Source organism: Muscardinus avellanarius, assembly GCF_963383645.1.
Source record: "Muscardinus avellanarius genome assembly, chromosome: 2".
NCBI classification, from domain to species: Eukaryota; Metazoa; Chordata; class Mammalia; order Rodentia; family Gliridae; genus Muscardinus; species Muscardinus avellanarius.
In genome coordinates, this window is record NC_137787.1 from 5,179,622 (window position 1) to 5,197,979 (window position 18,358).

General features: G+C 55.7%; 1 protein-coding gene across 2 annotated transcripts in view; it reads right to left on the reverse strand.

The window, feature by feature from the left end:
* Positions 1-17,027, reverse strand: part of AGAP1 (ArfGAP with GTPase domain, ankyrin repeat and PH domain 1) — a gene marked incomplete at both ends in the record, with an annotated part of 517,572 nt that extends 500,545 nt beyond the window's left edge. For both annotated transcript variants that reach the window (XM_080719974.1, XM_080719973.1), the window contains one exon: positions 16,865-17,027. In XM_080719974.1, coding sequence (XP_080576100.1) covers positions 16,865-17,027 — 163 coding nt within the window. The remainder of the gene's footprint in view (positions 1-16,864) is intronic.
* Between the last annotated feature and the right edge of the window lie 1,331 nt (positions 17,028-18,358).

The following is an 18,358-nucleotide window of genomic DNA, read 5'->3' on the forward strand; positions in this document are numbered from 1 at the left end:
AGATGGCCAGGCCTGAGCTCTGATCCTGACTCTGCCACCTTCGAGCGGGTGGCTTTGGGATCCCAACTCAAAAGACCAGCCCCAGGTTCCTGAGTGGGGGTTGCAGGCTGGGGGCTCCACCCACGCCGCAGCCAATGCTCAATGGACAGCAGGTGCTAGTGTGGGATTTATGAAGCCAGGGGAAGCCAGGGGAAGGGATGAAGCCCGCAGAGTGGTCCCTGACTGTTTCATAGAAATTTCCGGAATCCGGAGCAGGAGCAGCTGTCTCAGGGCTGCCTGCAGGCTAGGGTGTCACTTACAAGGCAAAAGTGCTCCTGATCCCCTTGGGGCCCCTGCCAGCCCTGCCCAGCGGCTGTCAGAGGCCTCTAGCTGGCTTCTCGCTAAGAAGGGATTCAGAATCAAATGTGAATGGACCCTTGTGGGGGGGCAGGGACAGCTGACCTCCAGCAAGGGCCCGAGAGCACCGGAGAAGCGTGGCCGGGGAGAGCAAGGGGATCGGGAGCAGCTGCTTCTCTCCCGGCTTTGCAAGTCCATTTGTGGCTGCAAAATCATCCTTCAGGGACAGAGCCCAAGTCCCAAGGAAGGGTCTATCCGGCAGGAGTGTGACCAGCTGCCCACGGGGCTCACAGAGGGAGAGCCAGCAAGCACCACTCAGCTCTGCTTTCCCAGGCTCAAGTCCATGAACTGGGACAGAGGAATGGCCAGGAACCCAGTGGGAAGCAGTGGCTGGGGTCTCTGTCTGCAAACTGTCCATAGAGGAACAGAAGCAATGATGTGGGCTGGGACACAGGCTCCATGGCCGAGGCCTCCGCTCCTGCTCAGGTGGGGGCAACACTGGCTGGCTCCTAAACAGGACTGTTCCCAGTGACAGAATATTCTCACACCCAGAGAAACTCGTCAGATAAGCCCAAGCATCTGATCAACGTTCCCAGATTTATGTCCAAAAAGCTCCCCCAAAAAACAATATCCGAGACGCCACAGTTTAAATCATGTGTTTTGAAATATTGGTACCCAACGCTTAAAAAAAAAAAAGGTTTCTGAATCTAACAGGAGTTATGTAACAAGAGCCAAGGTAACGGTAACCATGGAAAATGGATCTTCCAAACACATGTTTCTGGAAAAGTTCACTGCAATTAGCTTTGCAGGGCACAGTCTACAGCGCTCTGGGGCCAACGTCTACAGCAGCGAGGCTCCGAGCCTATGGAAGGCTGCCCTCCAGCAAATGCCCACCCAGGTGGTCCCTGCTGCCCCCTGGCCATTGACAGACACCTGCCATGGCCGTTGGAGGGAGGAGACACAGGCTCCTGCCCTCCTGTCACACACAGACACACACACAACATTTAGCTTCTAACTGAACGGTACAGGGGAGGAGGAAATGGGCATGGAGTCCGCTGGACCTCCTCTGGGGAAGAGGAGAGGCCTCTGAACACCCCCAGAGGGCCAGGCCAGGAGAGATGGGGCTGCATGGCGCTGAAATTCTCTGCCGATGTGGACACACACGTCATCCGTAGGTCCACAATGGGGCGAGAGCGAGGCTGGAACATCCTCATGAACTCAGCTCTCCACAGCAGAGAACAGGCTCAGAGGTTAGGCTCTTCCACTTTGGACAGGGGGTAACACCGAGACAGCAGGAAGAGAATGTTGGGAGGGGACCCTGAGAGACACCCCTTGCAGCATAAGAAAACTCAGCATCCAAAAGCATTTTGAATAGCTGCCCCACACATAAAAGCCGGAGATCAAACCCAGGAGCATTCTACCTCCAACCTACACCCCCAGGCCTATTTTACTTTTTTATTTGGAAACCGGGTGTCGGTTAAGTTGCAGAGGCTGGCCTTGAACCCATGATTCTCCTGTCTTAGCTTCCCAAGTACCAGGATTACAGGTCTGTTCCACCATGGCCACCATGCCTGACCTGCTTGCACTCTGAAAACATAACCACGACATACAGAAGTTGAAAGCTGGCCCCTGACTAGAGACTGTAGACCCACAGGCTCCTTCAAATGGACATTTGGTGTAGATACAAAGCCGGGTCTTGAGCTAAAATGGCTTGGGTCTCCAAATGGGGTCTAACAGGTCAGCAAAGCCTGGGTGCATTGCTCAAGGTCCCCAAGAAGTGCCCAGTGACACACAGATGGAGCACAGAATGCGGCAAAGACTGTGCAGAGGACGCTGCTAGTGACACGTCAAGGCTGAGAGGCGCAGCCAGCTCAGAGCAGCATGGGGCCCTAGGAAGAGGCTGCGGTGCGAGGCTATTAGCCTCTTAGGAGGTCACACCAGCTCACAGACAACTCTAAGGTATGCCCCCACATGGGCCTGGACCAGGTCAGGTCTGGGGTAAAAGAATTTGGGGCTCATCAGGTTCCCCATAATTAACACAGTGGTTAGCACTGCAGAGACACTAGAGGGCAGTCCCAACTTTGGAGGGTAATCCCCTAAAATTCCTAAACCAAAGAGGAACTTCGGAGGTGACGTGTCCAGCAGAGATTCGCCCGTGATCCACGCGGGATTCCCACGCGCTCACCGCCACGATGGCATCACAGTCAGCGGGTCTCACGGCCTCACCCCTGGTCTTGGGGGAGGGGAGCCAGGAGTCCTGGGGAAGTGGGTGATTATCATCAAGCCTCCTGTGCAGACCCTGCGCACAGGCAGAGGTGCCGCGCAGGACATGCCGGCAGGACGCTGGCTACGTGCTCCCCGTAACAGACACACCTGCAGCGTGCTGCCTTCCTTCGTGATTACTCTGCTGAGTGGCACTGCATTCTCTCTGCGCATCAGGGAAAGAGGATTATGGGCAAAGCAATTTAATAAAACACCCTGCACTCACTGGGCCTCGCTTGATTCCAAGCACAGCAGGTCTGCCTGGTCCTGAGTTCAGGAACTAAGGAGCAAAGAAGGGGCAGCTGCAGTTGCTTCCAAGGAATCTAAGCACCAAAATCCAACCCTGGCGACTTTAGATGCTGGAACTGAGACCCAGAGGGCCACAGGCTTTTCTCAGGGTCCCTGTGGCAGCTCGGTGAGGCGGGAGCCTGTCTGGGATCTGCAGGCCGGCCAGCCTTCTCTGTACCTACAGGCCTCACAGAATCCTCAGGCCGTGACCGTACATGACATCATTCTGCTTCCAGTAACCAATGCAAGAAGAAACATGTGCATTCCACCCAAGTAACCAACTACTCCCAAACACAAAGTCCTAAGACACGGGACTTTGTGCCCACCCTACCCCCAAACCACCACGGCCCAAGTGAGGGGCGGCCCTCCCAAACACACCTACACTCAGAGCTGTAAAGGTCAAGGCAGGCATCCCCAGGCTCCTCTCGGAGCTGCAGCAGGGTTACTGGACAAAAGCTGTCCTTAGCAGAGTTAGACCCACATCCACGGCAGTGGGCGCCCTCTCACTCCACCCTCACTTAACGAGCACCTCGTCCCTCCATGACACCCAACCTGCACCCTCAGCTGCCTCTAGAAAACTGAATCGGAAGCGCAGCTGGATCAGTCTCAGGCAACTTTGCATTTGCAGATAGCGCTGGTTACATGGTAGAGGGAGAGGTTCATGACTAGGGTGCGGGCACCTGAGCGCTCACTCCGCACCTTCTTCTGACTGTTCAGTAAGTTTGAAGTTTGCGCCTTACAATGTGCAGGGGAAAAGATCCCCTTGGGATATGGCTAGGTAGCAAATTCAATCTCTTAGCACTAAACCCTTCTGATCACAGATCTCAAGCTACACAGGGATAGACAGGCCAGGAGGGCACTGGAGAAGCACTACCCCAGCCCAACACACACAGCACCTGATCACAGATGCGGTCCCCAGGAGCGCAACACCGTGACGGCACCAGCGTGCACATCACCGGGTCACACGGCTTCGCGCCTGGCCGGGAGGGCCGTGTTGGCTCAGGTGAGCTGCGAGCTCTGACCACAGCCCAAACAGCACAAGCGGCCCAGTGTCTCCACCAGGGAGTGGAGGAGTGCCAAGCTTCCAGACGAGGAAGGCACGGGCCCTGCAGCCTGCACTGCATCGGGAAGAGTGAGGCTGGGACTCTAGAAAAACACCCCAGCTCTGCCACCTCAGTCTGGAGTTCCGAACTGCTTTCAGGAGGAGCAGCTTTGCAGTGGCCCCGCGGGCCATCCTGGTGAGCTGTGAGCTTGGGGCTGGTTAGGCTTAGGGAAAACCTATGTGTAGAGACACCTAATGCAGATACAGTGGATCCCCGGCATAAAAAGACTAGCAAGGGAAGTAGATTGAGAAATGCAGGTTAAAAAAGGGGGAGGAGGGGGACCAGGTGCAGTGGTGCCCGCCTTGGAATCCCAGTACTTGGAAAGCTGAAAACGGAGGATCATGGGTGTAAGGTCAGCCTCAAGATCTTAGTGAGACCCTGTTAAAAAATAAAAAATAAACCAGGCATGGTGGTGCACGCTTATAATCCCAGCGCTTGGGAGGCTGAGACAGGAGAATCACACAGTTTTGAAGCCAGCCTCAGCTACTTAGTGAGGCTCTCAGCAACTTAGTGAGACACTGTTTCCAAATAAAGTATAAAATAGGTCTGGGAGTATAGCCTGGAGGTAGAAAAGCCCCTGGGTTCCACCCCCAGTACCACAAAAAAAAAAAAATTAAAATTGAAAATAAAAGGGACTTAGGGGTGCAGCTCAGAGGTAGAAGAGGGCTCCTAGCACGGAGACACCGGGCTACGCTTTGGCTCCTTTAGGCTGAGCTCAGTCTGCAGAGCTGTCCTGCTGAGGCCTGTCACCCCATAATGCCAGGCACTTGCACTGCCTGGGAGGTGGAACAGCCCCTGGGCCTCTTCACGGCCACCTCCAGCTCTCCTGGCAAAGGGCCCATTCACCTCAGTGGTCCAAACACCTGGTTCCGGGATTCTATGGATTAAAGCCACTGGATAAAAATAAACACACCTGACAGACAGACAACCCCAGGAACAAGCACTGCGCGGCTGGCGGTCCGCACTGTCCTGCAGGGTCCACGCGTCCAGGAGGCTGCCTGGCTTTACAGACAGAACCTAAGGGGTCATCAAAATCCAGGGTCTCCGTGCAGACTCTCAATCATCTAAGTTGCCCTGGGCTGATTCGGCCCCTGGAGATGGATCCACACTAACTACACTCACAAGAGACTGATGTAAGAATCTGCGGAGAGGAGCCAGCTGTGATTCTGTCCCAGATGCACCTGTTTCACAAATGTACACGGCGATCCCGCGGGGCATGCCCACCCCATAAATCCTGCACAACCGTTTCCACGTGGTGCAGGCCTCCTTCTCAACCCCCAGTGTGCAGAGGTGCAACTGCCCACATGAGCCCCGCTTCTGAGTTCCAGAATAAAACCTCTGCCTCCCTGCCCCCTTCTCTCTCTGCCTGAGCAGCAAAGACCACCTCAGCCACACCTCCCTGCCATCCCAGTTTCCTACCCCGGCCTGGTCTCCCACCCTGCCTTAAAAAGCCCTGCAGCAGTCGGGCATGGTGGCCCACACTTGTAATCCCAGCATTCAGGAGGCTGAGACAGGAGGATTGTGGTTCGAGGACAGCCTCAGCTACTTAGGTGAGGCCCTCTGCAACTCAGTGAGACCCTGTTTCAAAATAAAAAATAGGGCAGAGGATGTGGCTTGGGGGTCAAAGGGTTCCATCCCTAGACCCGAAGGAAAAAAAAAAAAAGCCCTGTAACTGCCCCCGGCTCTGAGCACCCCTGGTTTCTCGAGCGCCTGGGCTCAGGCCCCAGGACACCGCCATTTTGCTGTCCCTTGCGGGGCCAGCTGAGTACAGCAGCACGCCCTCCCCAGGGGCACCCACCCCAGCAGCTCCCGCTGCCCAGTGTAAGTGCAGCTGGCAGTCTGAATCTCAAGTCCCAGGTGCTCCCCTAGTCCCATGGTCCCAGCCAGTGCTCCCAGGACGAGGACGCACTCGGCACCTGGCCCCTGAGACCCACTGGCTAGGAAGTCCTCCTACGCCCCCAGCCACAGACCAGCTTTGTCCACTGCTGCTGGGGTTCAATAAAATCTTGTCTCCTGATTCTCCCGTTAGCCACTTCCCATAACAAACAAAGTGAGGATAAGCGGCTCTCTCACCACCATCCCTCAAAATAAATATTTGTCTTTGCAAAGCTGCGGGGCGAAATTCACACAGGCCCCCAGTGGGGCTCCACCCTGGGCCCTGCAGTCCTCTGGGCTGGCCCTAATGGAAGGGGATGCGGGAGCCAGGAACAAAGAAAGCCTCTCGGAGAGAATCCGAGCGCAAGCCCTTGGCTTTTCTCTTTTCCTATTGTATCTTGCTGGTCATTGTACAAACAACACAAACTCCGCGTTATAATGTAACTGTTAAGACCACAGAACAGCAGGGCCAAGATTGGACTGTAAAGTTCCCCTTCAAATACCAAAGGGGCTGCACAGCTCAGCGGACCACCACAGTCGCGAGGGGCCCCGGGACCACAGGGCCATGCTTTGTAGGACAAGGACCTCCTGGGTTTCCTGCTACGGTATCTGGACTGTTACAGTTTGGGAAACTGTCTTTGGGGACCTTCGTTAGGCTCCCCAAGCCTATTTATTCCCATAAAACCGCAGGTTCTTGTCCTGAGCTAAGGATAGGTATACAATAGCCCAGACTCTTGCTGAAGATTTAAAGTTTATTAAAAAGAGAGAAATACAGAGGATAGTTACAGCCATGTTACATGAGGGGGTGCTTCGAACAAAATCACCCAAGGGATCACAGGTGGACTGGACCTTTTTTATACCCATGACCTCCATCTTGTTCACGTAATCCTGACGTAGTGAACATGGCACCTCCCCCAGCCAGGTGTGGCAAGGTGCCTCCTTTCCTGAAGGGCAAGGTCAAACCCTGCTCCATCCTCCCTAGATCCTCATGTAGATCTGTCTTTAGATAGAGGAAGCCCAAGCTCTCCTCTATTGACTCGTTAATTACTTTTTGCTAGGTTAATTTACATCGTAATAGCTGCCTGCCTTTAGGCAGAAATCAAGTCCTTTCTTTACCCAGGTCTGCCGCCATTTTGACACAATTATTTTTGAAATATATCATTTTTGAAATATATTAATAAGCAGAGCTTTCCCAAATCTTCCTAGGCTGTTCCCAATACTGGTACATTTCCCACAGGACTCCAATCCTTGAGCTGTGGTTGTTAAACTAACAAGGAAGAAATCATGGACAATCCTAAAGTTAAAATGTCTAAGGCAAGGCCAGAGTGGATTAGCCACTCATATATTCTTTTTCTTTCTTTCCTTTTTCTTTTTGTCCTGGAAATTGGACTCAGGGATGTTCTACTACCTCTGAGCTACACCCCCAGGCCTAGTTCATTCTTATTTTGTTTTGAAACAGAATCTAAGTTGCAGTAGGCCTCACCATATGGCTGAGGCTGGTCTTGAACCTGTGATCCTCTTTCTCAGCCTTCCAAGTACTGGGATTACCCACGGGTACAGGCCACCACACCTTGCTCGGCCACAGCTACTCTAATCTACTTCTTTGGTTTTTTTTTTTTTTTAATTATTTGCAGAACTGGGGATTGAATATAGTGGCACTCTACCTCTGAGATACACCCCAGGCCCACTTTTTATTCTCTTTTTTGAAAACAGGGTCTCACTATGTCACGGAGGGCCTCAATAAAGTAGCTGAGGCTGGCTGTAAACCTGTGATTCCCCGGTCTCAGCCTCCCAAGTACTGGGATTAAAATTGTGAGCCACATGTCCGGCTCACTCAAATCTTTATTGATGGACAAACAGTGGGAAAGGTGAAAACGCCACAAGGAAACCACCACCGAGGGTCAAAAGCCAACCAGGGCCAACAGCAAAAGCGCACCCTGCTGCCACAGCGTCCTGAACCCAGCATTCGACCAGGAAAGAGCGGGCCAGGCTGGAACTCACCACCCAACCTGTACCTGACCAAAATGTGGGCAAGCGGGCACCAAAAGGCACATCTGAAAGCGATCCCGGCAGCTCCCATCTCTGCGGCTCAAACCAGAAACCACCGCGTGGCCCTCACCAACGCCACAGATACATGGCCACGCAGCTCGGGGCTGGGCTGCGATGGCGGCTACATGTAGGGAGGTGGTCGCACTGCAAAAACTTCCACCCTGTGCTGTGGAGACACGCGCGAGACAGGAGGAACCCAGGTCTGAGGCCAGCCTCAGCAATTCAGCAATTCAATTGCGAGGCTCTCAGCAACTCAGCAAGCCCCTGTTTCAAAATACAAAATAAAATAGGGCCCAGGGTATTGCTTGGAGGTACAATACCCCTGGGTTCAATCCAAAAAATAAAAAATAAAATTCACTGTTCTGACTTGAGCAGCCTGACTTTATTTCAAAAAAGGGTTCCCCAAGTGGAGGGTGTCTGAAGCAGTCTCAAATCTCTCCAACCTCAGGCCCAAAACTCCAAATAATTATACAGAGATTCCATGAAACCAGGCCGTCAGAACTAAAGTCACATGTCGACACAGGAGAGTCTCAAAAACAAAGGGTGGGCAGACAGGCTTCCGGAAGCACCCTCCCTGGAAAATTCACCATCTCCGACTTCTCTGAGGTCACTACGGCACAAACGGCACAAACGGCACAGACGGCACAGAGGTGGAGAGGGCGGCCACCTTTTTACATTAGAAAAGCTAGAGCATAGTTACCCTACAACCAACCTTGCTGAAGGCCAACAACACAGAGACCACGCCCCAGACCCTCCCTGCACAGCCTGAGACTGCTCAGCTAGGGTGAGGCCCTGGGCTCCATCCCTAGCACCGATTAAAAAAAAAAAGTAAAAGTAAAGGCTCTTTCGTGGAACTGAAGTATGCCTTATTATCTGTTGCAAGCATTCATTAAGAAAAAAAAATAAAGCCTTTTTAAGTATCCTCAATCCTACTAGTATGTCCGTATTAAGCAAAATGAAAACTCAGTGCATGAAAACCACGCTCTCTTCCTAAAGCCACCACTCTCCCTTTAAGACTATCTGAGAAGACGGTCACGCCGGCTCTGGCCAGGCCCGCATCTTCAGCAGGAAATCAGCATGGTTCTGTTTGCTGGAGCCTGTTGAATGTTGACATTTCTAAGACCAAACATAAATCACTGGTGAACATGGCCAATAATTATTTGGAATTCTTCTCCCAGAACCATGGAGAGTGTTTCCCACCCTTAAAAAAAAAAAAACAGCAGCGGCTTCTAACTATGATGTGAATGGCGACCAGCCACAGGAGCTGGTTTAGGACCGAGACAGTTGCTTATGTAGAAACACTGTACAAATACTCCAACACTGCCCGAAAAAGACGATCCCCGCAAACAGCGGGAGAAGTGCGAAATGTGCAAATGGGCCCTGGTTAAACAGAAACACCAATCTGTTCCCAGAGAGCGCGGGGTGGCCACCTGTTCCGGGCTGGTGGAGTACTGGTTTCCAGTGGAAGAAACAATACCAGAAGGCTCACAGCCCCCTCCTGGGGCCCGGGCCCCACCCTCGGGCCTATATTTAGTCTGTTCTTTATGGAAAATGTCCCAACCTTGCACACAAACAAGCTTTTGGCTGGTTATTCAAAGGATCCATCAATGACCTCTTCTCCCCGGGTGGTATTTATTCTCCCCCTCTCTCCCCCCACCCCCAAATACAACCAGCATCCCCCTCCGGTCGTCATCAGAGAGCTCTAAGTTTAAGGGATTGCACCCATGGGACAATGCCAGCCCTGCCCAGATGGGCATCACTGCATCTCAGTGCGGGCCTGCGGCACCACGGACCAGGAATCAAGGACTCCCTCCAGGCCCCTTGGAGGCGTGGAGGGCCAGGGCTCCCTGCCCCACACACAAAGCCTGGCTCTCCAATCCCAGGGCAAAAATAACAGATGCTGCAAAGATCGGAGATTAACATCTGCAGAGAGCATTTTGTTTCTCAGAGAAAGGTACTTAACAAAGGGAAGGAATTATGTCGCTAACGCACTAGATCAGAACCCCAAGCCCTGGGTTTTAAAAATAACTAAGCCTCATCCGGCTTTGCCAGACTCAATCGTTTAAGCAGGGGGCGGACGCAGAGGATCTGGAGTCTGGGGAAGGGGCGGCGGGGAGGGGGACATGGGGGTTTGTCTGAGTGTCAGGAAACCTGAGGCGAAACCACATGGGTAGTTAGAAGGAGCCGGGGTGAGGCCCCGCCAACTGCAAGCACCTGTGGGTCACCGGGAAGAGAGGGGACCCTAAATAAGGAAGGAAAACTCCGCTGGCTTGGGACACAAAGCCGGGGGTGTCCTGAGGGCTCCTCTGAGTCACTTCCTCCAGGCTGTGGAGGCACTCCGAGATAACATATAGTTCTCCTTTGACAGAAGGGCTCTTTTCACTTGGAAACAGTGTGACGAAATGTATCCTCTGCCAAATCAGCCTCATAAGCAACACTGAAGAACTTCATGGAAGCCGGCAGGAGACTCCACTGACAACTCCACGCTCTCCGAGGAAGGCAGGAAGGAGAATCCAGGGCAGGTCCGCCACTCCTCTGAGAAGGGAAGGGGCGGCAGTGGCAGGCTGCATCTCTGGCAAGGTCCATTCTCCTGCCGACCACTTCCCAGAGACTCCGCACCTCGCAGGGCACTCACTCACTGCTTTTCCACCAGCTCCAGAGTCGGAGTGAACAGGGATTTTAAGCCCTTTGGACCTGGGCTTAAATCTCTCCGTCCGCTATGTTTAACATGTGTGATGTCAAGAACTCTCTGAGCTACTAGTAGTGGTTCTCGGCGCCTGCACCAATCACTGCAGGGAAGGCAGATGGAGACCTTCTTCCCCGTCCTGTGAGCTCCCTTCCCCTACAGCAAGGGTCCCAGTCCCAGGACCAGGACCACAGACCCTTGTTAGAAATGCACATTCCGGGTGCTGGGCCAGGTGGCGCATGCCTGTAACCACAGTACTTGGGAGGCTGAGATAAGAGGATTGCAGGTTTGTGGCCAGCCTCAACAACTCAGAGAGAGACCCTAGCAACTTAGTGAGACCCTGTGTCAAAATATAAAAATAGGGCTGGGGATGTAGCTCAGAGGTAGATTGCCCCTGGGTTCAATCCCCAGTAAAAAAAGATGAAGTGGGGGGGGGAGAAGAGAAGAAGGGAGGGAAGGGAGGAAAGGAAGAAAGAAAGAAGGAAGGAAGAGAAAAAGAAGGAAATGTACATTCTCTGGCGCCACTCCAAGCCCTCCATGCCGTGAGCCACCAGGTGCTCAGCATGACCCCAAGGGCTGCGGCCCCTAAAGCGCGGCCGCCTGTGTCTTTCTCTGTGATGCGGATTCTGTCTGAAACTCATTAGCATCCAGCATAAGGAAATGCCAACCTTTTGAGAGCTGCTGATTTGAGAAAGTTGCCAAGATTCGGCAAGATTTTTTTTCTTCCCCTACCTACACTAAAGAACATTTTATGTCCATCCCAACCACCACGACAATACATTGCCATCCCAGTCAACACACCAATTCCAAAAGGCGCCTGGCCCTAACTTCTGTGCTCTGGGACAGGTTTCAAAATGCCCTCATTCCTGCAGGAGGATAAACACTGTTTGTACTACCAACAAGGAGAGAAAGGACCCACAGGTCGGAGAAAATGCCAGCCTACTAGCAAATACAAGGAAGGGCCAACACAAATCCTGGGCATTCTTTATATCGTGTGTCGGGAGGAGTACAGGGATTGAACCCAGGGGTGTTCTACCTCCAGGCTACACCCCAGCCCTTTATGCTTCATTTTGAAACGGGAGTCTTGCTAAGTTACCTCTTGCTGGTCTCAAACCTGCCATCCTCCTGTCTCGGCCTCCCAAGTACTGAGATTACAGGCTTGTGCCACTGCACCAGGTCCCTAGACACTCTTCAAGAGCCAAATGCAGGTCACTTGAAGCGCTGAGGATACAAAAGTGAGCCGGGCCTGAGCTCGGCCTCCTCCAGGCTGGGCGTGGTCAGGTGAGCCAAAGGCGGCCTGCACGTGGGGGGGGGGGGCCTGGGCTCTGAAGGATGAGGCCAGCCGTGGGGGACCCGAGGCAGGCCTGGCCGAGCCGCATGCAGGCTCAGACCACAGCCAGGAGCCCGCAGCTGGACTCACAGGCACGCCCAGGTAAGGCAGGGCCTCAGGTGCGGGTACATACGGCAGGAGGCTTCACCTGGACGCAGGTAACAAGCACCTGGCCATTGTCCTCAGGGAGGAGGCTGCAAACCGGTACCCTCCAATCAAACCTGAAATAGCACTGATGTGGTAAAAGGGAACAAAGAAAAGTGACACCATGGCGGGAAGAAGAGATTTATTTCCCTAAACACAATGCCTGCCACCACCAGACTAAACAAATCTACACAAAAACAAACTCTCCCAAAAGTCTTGCCCAACAAGCAGCTGTACAGGGAGCACCACGGACGTGGGGTGACCTGGGGGCTCTCCGGTCCATCCTGCCAGGGGTCAAGGCCACACGCTGGGGACGCTCTGCAGGGACAGAGGAGGGGGCTGTGGGCAGCAGAGGCTCCGCTTGTATCTGGAGAGATGCTAAGAGGCAGCGCTGGGGCGGGCCCAGCTCACCTCGCTGGCACAAGTTTCCTACACTTTCTGGGCCAGAGAGATGGCGTCTAGGCTACAGGGTCAACAAATGGCAAACGGACATGGTGCAGGTTAAGCACTCAACACCACAAGGGGAAAAGGTGCCCCGCGACGCACCGTGGCACTAAGGTGGCCCCGGCCCAGCTTCCCAGGGGCCTAGACTCTTCCTGAGAAATGCTCCTAATGTAGTGAGAGGCAGACTTCTCTGACCATGGACCCGGCCGCCGCAGAGAGCGGGGGCGTGTGCCGGTGGAGGGCGGAGGCGCCAGCCCTGGCTGGGGTCTCAAACTTCGTGCCACACCTGGTAGAAGCGGCAGCCTCGGCTGAGCGGGCGGCTGGACGATTATTCTGCTGCTGGCAAGCTGAACTGCAATGTCCGACGGCTAACACAGGCTTAGAGGAACAACAAGCTTTATTTAAACGAGAAAGGCAGCTGACTCGTTGACTGCAACCCCATCCACACTAAACCGACTCTTTAACGAGACCTGCAGCTGGGCGTGGTGATGCACACTTGCAATCCCAGTAGTTGGGAGGCTGCGACAGGAGGATTGCAGGTTCGAGGCCAGCTTCAGCAACTTAGTGAGACCTTGCTTAAAAATAAAAAATAAGCCAGGCGTGGTGGCCTTCACTTGTAATCCCAGTACTTGGGAGGTTGAGACCAGGTTCACAGCCAGTCTCAGCCACTTAGTGAGGCCTCCACAACTTAGTGAGACCCTGTTTCAAATTAAGAATAAAATATAGGGCTGGGGGGTGTAGCTCAGAAATAGAATGCCTCTGGGTTCCATCTCAGTACTGCAAAGCAATAATAAAAATAAAAGGGCTGAGTCAATCCCTAGTACCACACACACACACACACACACACACACACACACACACGTAAAAATAAAGGAGGACCCGAGGGAAAGACAGAAAAGTGGCTCAAACAGGAGGCAGGTGGATCCCAAGCTGAGCTCTTGGCTCACTGGCAAGGAAGCTCAGGAGCTGAGCAAACTACATGTCAACACTTCGTAGTTGACCCCCGCATGCAGGACACCCCAGAAATCTGATCGGCTAACTGTGAAAGTGGTCCACAATGTTTCCTTAAACTCCAGAGACTTGGGGAAGGAGAGAGATTCTCAAGTATGAAATCAAGATGAAAGAAAACACTCCTTTTCTGACAGGCTAATGCTTTTCCCACGAGACGGAGGGCAAGGTCACGTATGCCCCATGCCTGCAAAGAGGACAAACCATCTATATAGATTTGGACACCTTACTGGGCTCTTTCAACTAAAACATATTAAATTCAGCCCACCGTTTGATTTTCCAACTCAAACCCGCTGGACTGACTTTGAGAATCCACTAGAGCACCCTCCCCTCCTCCCCTTCCCCCAGGTCACGCCTCGATCCCACAGCAAAAACTCCCGAATGCCGGGAGACAGGGAATTCTCCAGTAAGTTGTGGCACAAACACTGGCGTATTATGCCAAAAAGAGAAATCGTATCTTCAGAGGTTTTTCTTAACATCGAAAAGGGGCTCCTATTATGGCGATCAGAAAACTCTGGATGTAGGATCACAGTTTTGTGTGTGTACAAACATACAGAAGGAGAGGCTAACTGCATGTCATCTAAAATAGAAACCGTCTTCTGTGTCGCGGGACAGGATTTTTAAACCACTTGCTGTGATGTGTCTATGATTTCCCAATGGGAAATGGTTTTACTTTAAAGTTTAGAAAGATTCCCGTGCGGTCGCTGCCCCGTGGATCCTATACGGTTCACTCCCAGGCACAGGCGGATCTGGGGATGAAGCGCAGACCACTTCAGCTACGGGGGCACTCTGGACACAAGCTCAAATACAGCTCCTCCAGCCAGTACCAGCTCCCTAACCCTACAGCATAGCCCTCAGACCCGGGCCTGGTGAGTAAATACACAGTTGTTTAAAACCGTCTCCGCATACTTCTCTTATACGTACCACCCAGAAAGTCACCCTGTGGCAGCTGAGCAACCCTCTCAACTCCCAAAACACCAATGAAATAGGCTTAAGTCTCACCCAAGCCTTCAAGGTGGCACGGAAGGGAGCACTCATTATAAGAAAGGAGCGTCAATTAAGTGAGAAGGTCCTGAAAGAGCGCTGTCTGGGGAGGCCAGACACCTGGACCCCTAATGATCCCCTGGTTCGACCAGACTTTGAACAACCTCCCTCAAGTGTCCTGGGGGCCATCAACCCTCCCGGATCCTCCGCCTCCTCCTGTACGAACTGTGGCTAAGGAGGCTGGCCCACCCTCCCCCTGGGTTTGACCAGCACACAATCGTATGTGAGTGCCACGGCATTTGTGCTCCGATTTGATACAAATGGACAGTGGCATCATTGTCGCTAATAGTGCCAAGACCAGAAGCGCACCTGAATGCTCTCCGGCTCCCGAGGTCAACTACAGCCCAGGCACAATACAGGCATCCCCGCTTCCCAAAGAGAAAGGACAGTAACAAAGCCTCGAGCAGGATTCAGCCGTCGTCGTCGATTTTGAACCTTACTAACAATGACAAGGATTCCAGCCAAGAAGGGGGCTAAACTCACCACTGTAAAGATGGGTGTCAAACTGTCAGAAAGCCATCATCGCAGAACCATGGAAATTGAAAAAGAAAAGGAGGAGGAAAAGGAAGGAAAGGGGCAAAGTGAGCCACATCCCCTGGCTGGAATGCTGAGCTGCTTCGCTGGAGTGCGGGAGACCCCAGAGCGAACTTCAAGAAGGGGAAATAAAGACACGGCAGCAGTGAGTCAGGCCCGGCTCGAGGTCTTCCTTCTTGGTGAGGCGAGGTACTCCGGTGCATTCAACCCTGGCCCCGGCTTTCAAAGTGTTTCATCAGACTACCGCAACTGCAGCTCGGAGCTGGGAAGAGACACCTGGCACGGCGCACCTTCCAGGGCTGGGGAAACAGACTCCTGGCTGGAGCAGAGCTCAGGGAGAACCTGTCTGCAACATCTCCCGGTCCATCAGCTGCAGATGGAGGCAGGTCGCAGCCTCCCACTGCACGCTCAGAGGCGCAGAGGGTCTGCCTCTTGGCAAGGCTGGGAGCATTTCAAGCTGCCCACGGGGCGGCCAGGTGCACAGGGAGTGGGGAGGGCACTGGCAGCCAGACAAGCCTCACAAGGCTGCAGCCTGCTGGGACCCTCCCCTGGAATCAGCAAGTCTCCCATGGATGCCGCCAGCCAGCCTGGCTTGGCCATGGGTCAAGCCCATGATGCTGCCAAGTGCCAAGGAGATCAGCGGTACCACAGCCACCTTCTGCACCTAACCAGCCAAGTTTCAAACCAAAACACGCTGAGGTTACTAGTTCAGCCTGCACTGTGCCAACGCAAACCCTCCGAAGGGCTGCTGCCCTCTCGCTCCCAGACTGGAGGGGTGCGGGGCTGGGCGCTCCGTGCTCCTCCACATTGTCTGGCCAGCCTTTGGGCAGGACCGCTGTGCTGTGCACAAGTTATTCACCCTGCCGGCCGTGCACCATCGTGGGCAACGGCACTGCGAGGACAGACTGCTGATCAGCTGTGGCCAGGATGTGACTCTCCGGCTGCCTGTTTACACGCCACCTGCTCCCCAGGTGCGTCTTGGCAGAACCCAAGGAACTAAGCAAGGAAACCATTCAGGAGCCCAGAAGCTGAGAATCGAGAGCCACGGGGAGTTCAGAAAACACCAGCCCGGGAGAGACGGCCAACTGCTGCTGCCGTAGGGGAGACAGCCCTGCCTGGCACTCGGAGAAAGGAGAGGGCTCCTCCAGCGGGGCCCAACAGCCTCCTCCACCCCGGTGGACCCCAAACGCCAAACTGTGCGGCCCTTCATCCAGGGGACCCCCAGCCTTCCTGGGGGGTTCTTCCAATGTGACCCAAGACCCCCTGCTACAAAACGCACTATGCAGGCCAGCCTTGGCACAGGGCTGGCGGACCTGGGGCTGCGCCTGGACACGATGCTGCCTGGGCCGGGTCCCCCCTCTAAGTTCAAGTGCCTCCCCTGTAAGCCCGAACTGGACAGGCGCTCGGGGGGGAGGTGCAGCCCGCAGCGCCCGAGCACGCCTGCCCGGCCGGCAGCCCGCACTTCTCAAAACAAATCGCCGACATCCAGCAAGACACTCGGGCCTGGCCCGGGGAAACCTGTCACGGCTGGGAGGCGCCAACCCCTCGGCTGCCCCCAGGCGTCGGCGGGGCCGGGACACTCGGGCAGCGGCCGAGACCGGGCGGCGGCAGCGAGCCACTTTTTCTCCGGAGGGACTCCATTGTCCATTATCAAATTAACGCTGCCATCCATCTTCCCGGGCAGGCCGCCGCAGTGCCGGGGCGCCCGAGCCGGCCGGCGCGAGTGTCCACGCGCTCGGGGCGCCGGCGGCCGGGCCTCACCTTCGATGGCGATAACGTGCTCCCGGATCTGGTTCTGCAGCACGGGCTCCTCCACGCGCTCCAGCAGCTCGTAGATGGAGTAGATGTTGGGGTGCACCGACTCGAAGCGCTGGATCTCGGCGCGGATGGCAGCCGAGTTGGCCAGCTGCTGCTGGTAGTTCATGGTGCAGGCGCCCCCCGCCCGCCGCCCGCCGCCCCGCGCCCCGGCCGCGGAGGCGCGAGAAGAAAGGCGCAGCGGCGCCGGCGCGGCTCAGTGCATGGCCGCCGGGCCCGGTCAGCGGGCCGCCCGGGGGGAGCGCGCCCCCACGGACGGCGGACGCGCCGGCCCGAGCGGCTCGCTCGCTCCCGCCTACGCGCGGCCCGGCCGGGCGGCCATGCACGCCGGGCGAGGGCCGGCCCGCAGGTCCGCTGCAGCCGCCGATCCCGCGCGCCGCGGCCGAGCCCGAGCCCCAGCCGCCCGCCGCGCCCCGCCCGCCGCCGCCGCCGCTGCGTCCTCCCGGCGCTTCCCAGCGCCGATCCCGGCCGGCCAGGCCCCGCCCCGCGCCGCCCCTGGGCTTCCTGGGACTTGTAGTCCCGGCCCCCGGCCCCCGGCCCCCGCCCGCGCGGGCTGCCCCGCGTCCCGCCCGAGCCGTGCGGGCAGCGCCCCCGCCCGCGCTGCGTGGCCCCAGCTGGTGGCTCTGCGGGCCCACCAGCCTTCCCCGTGGGCCGCCCTTCCCCAGCTGGCTAACTTTCTGCCTCCTCTTCTGCACCGGGCTCCGGGGCTGCGGTTCCTAAGCGAATCCTCTCCCCGCGGGCGAAAAGCCTCGCCGCCCACTCGGCGCGGGGTGTGCGCGCCGCCGGCCTGCCCAAGTTCAGGGCGGGGTGCGAAGTACGACCAGACACCGCCGAGGCTCCCCGGGCAAGCTTTTGCACCGCGGGGCTCCCCGGTCCCTCGCGTGGTCACCCCCCCCCCAGCCCCCACGCCCACCGCGCGGAGCTGCATGGCCGCAAAGGGCTCATCCCGCAGGCCTGAAGCCAAAGGATCGGGGCAGACTTACAACGCACCAGGGCGGATGTGCCGCCCCGCTGCCCCCCCCCCCCCCCCGGGTCCAGGCGCCGCCGCTGAGCCCCGGCCCCAACCATCAGTGGTCTTTCTGAAACACAGCTCTGCCCAGCGCATCCGGGCTGACTTGGTTCACATGCAGGTAGATGGTGGAATCCAGGCCCTTGGGCCGCCCTCCCTGGGTTTTATAGTTTCTCAAACCGGCTGTGCTGAGTACTGTTAGCAGTCTGGGCCTTTGCTCGGCCGGCCGTCCTTGTTCCTGACTCTTCAGCAGAGTTCACGGCTCCATCTGTGATATGCTTCTGACTTCGCACTTAGGGGGCAGGACTCCAGAGGTGCAGAGGTGCAGAGGTGTGGCCTCACTTGCTAGAGAGGCAGTCAGTGGTCCAGGTCTTGAAACCCCTTCTCCTGCACCTAGGGGAGCATCTCACCAGGCCTCCTGCTACATTTCT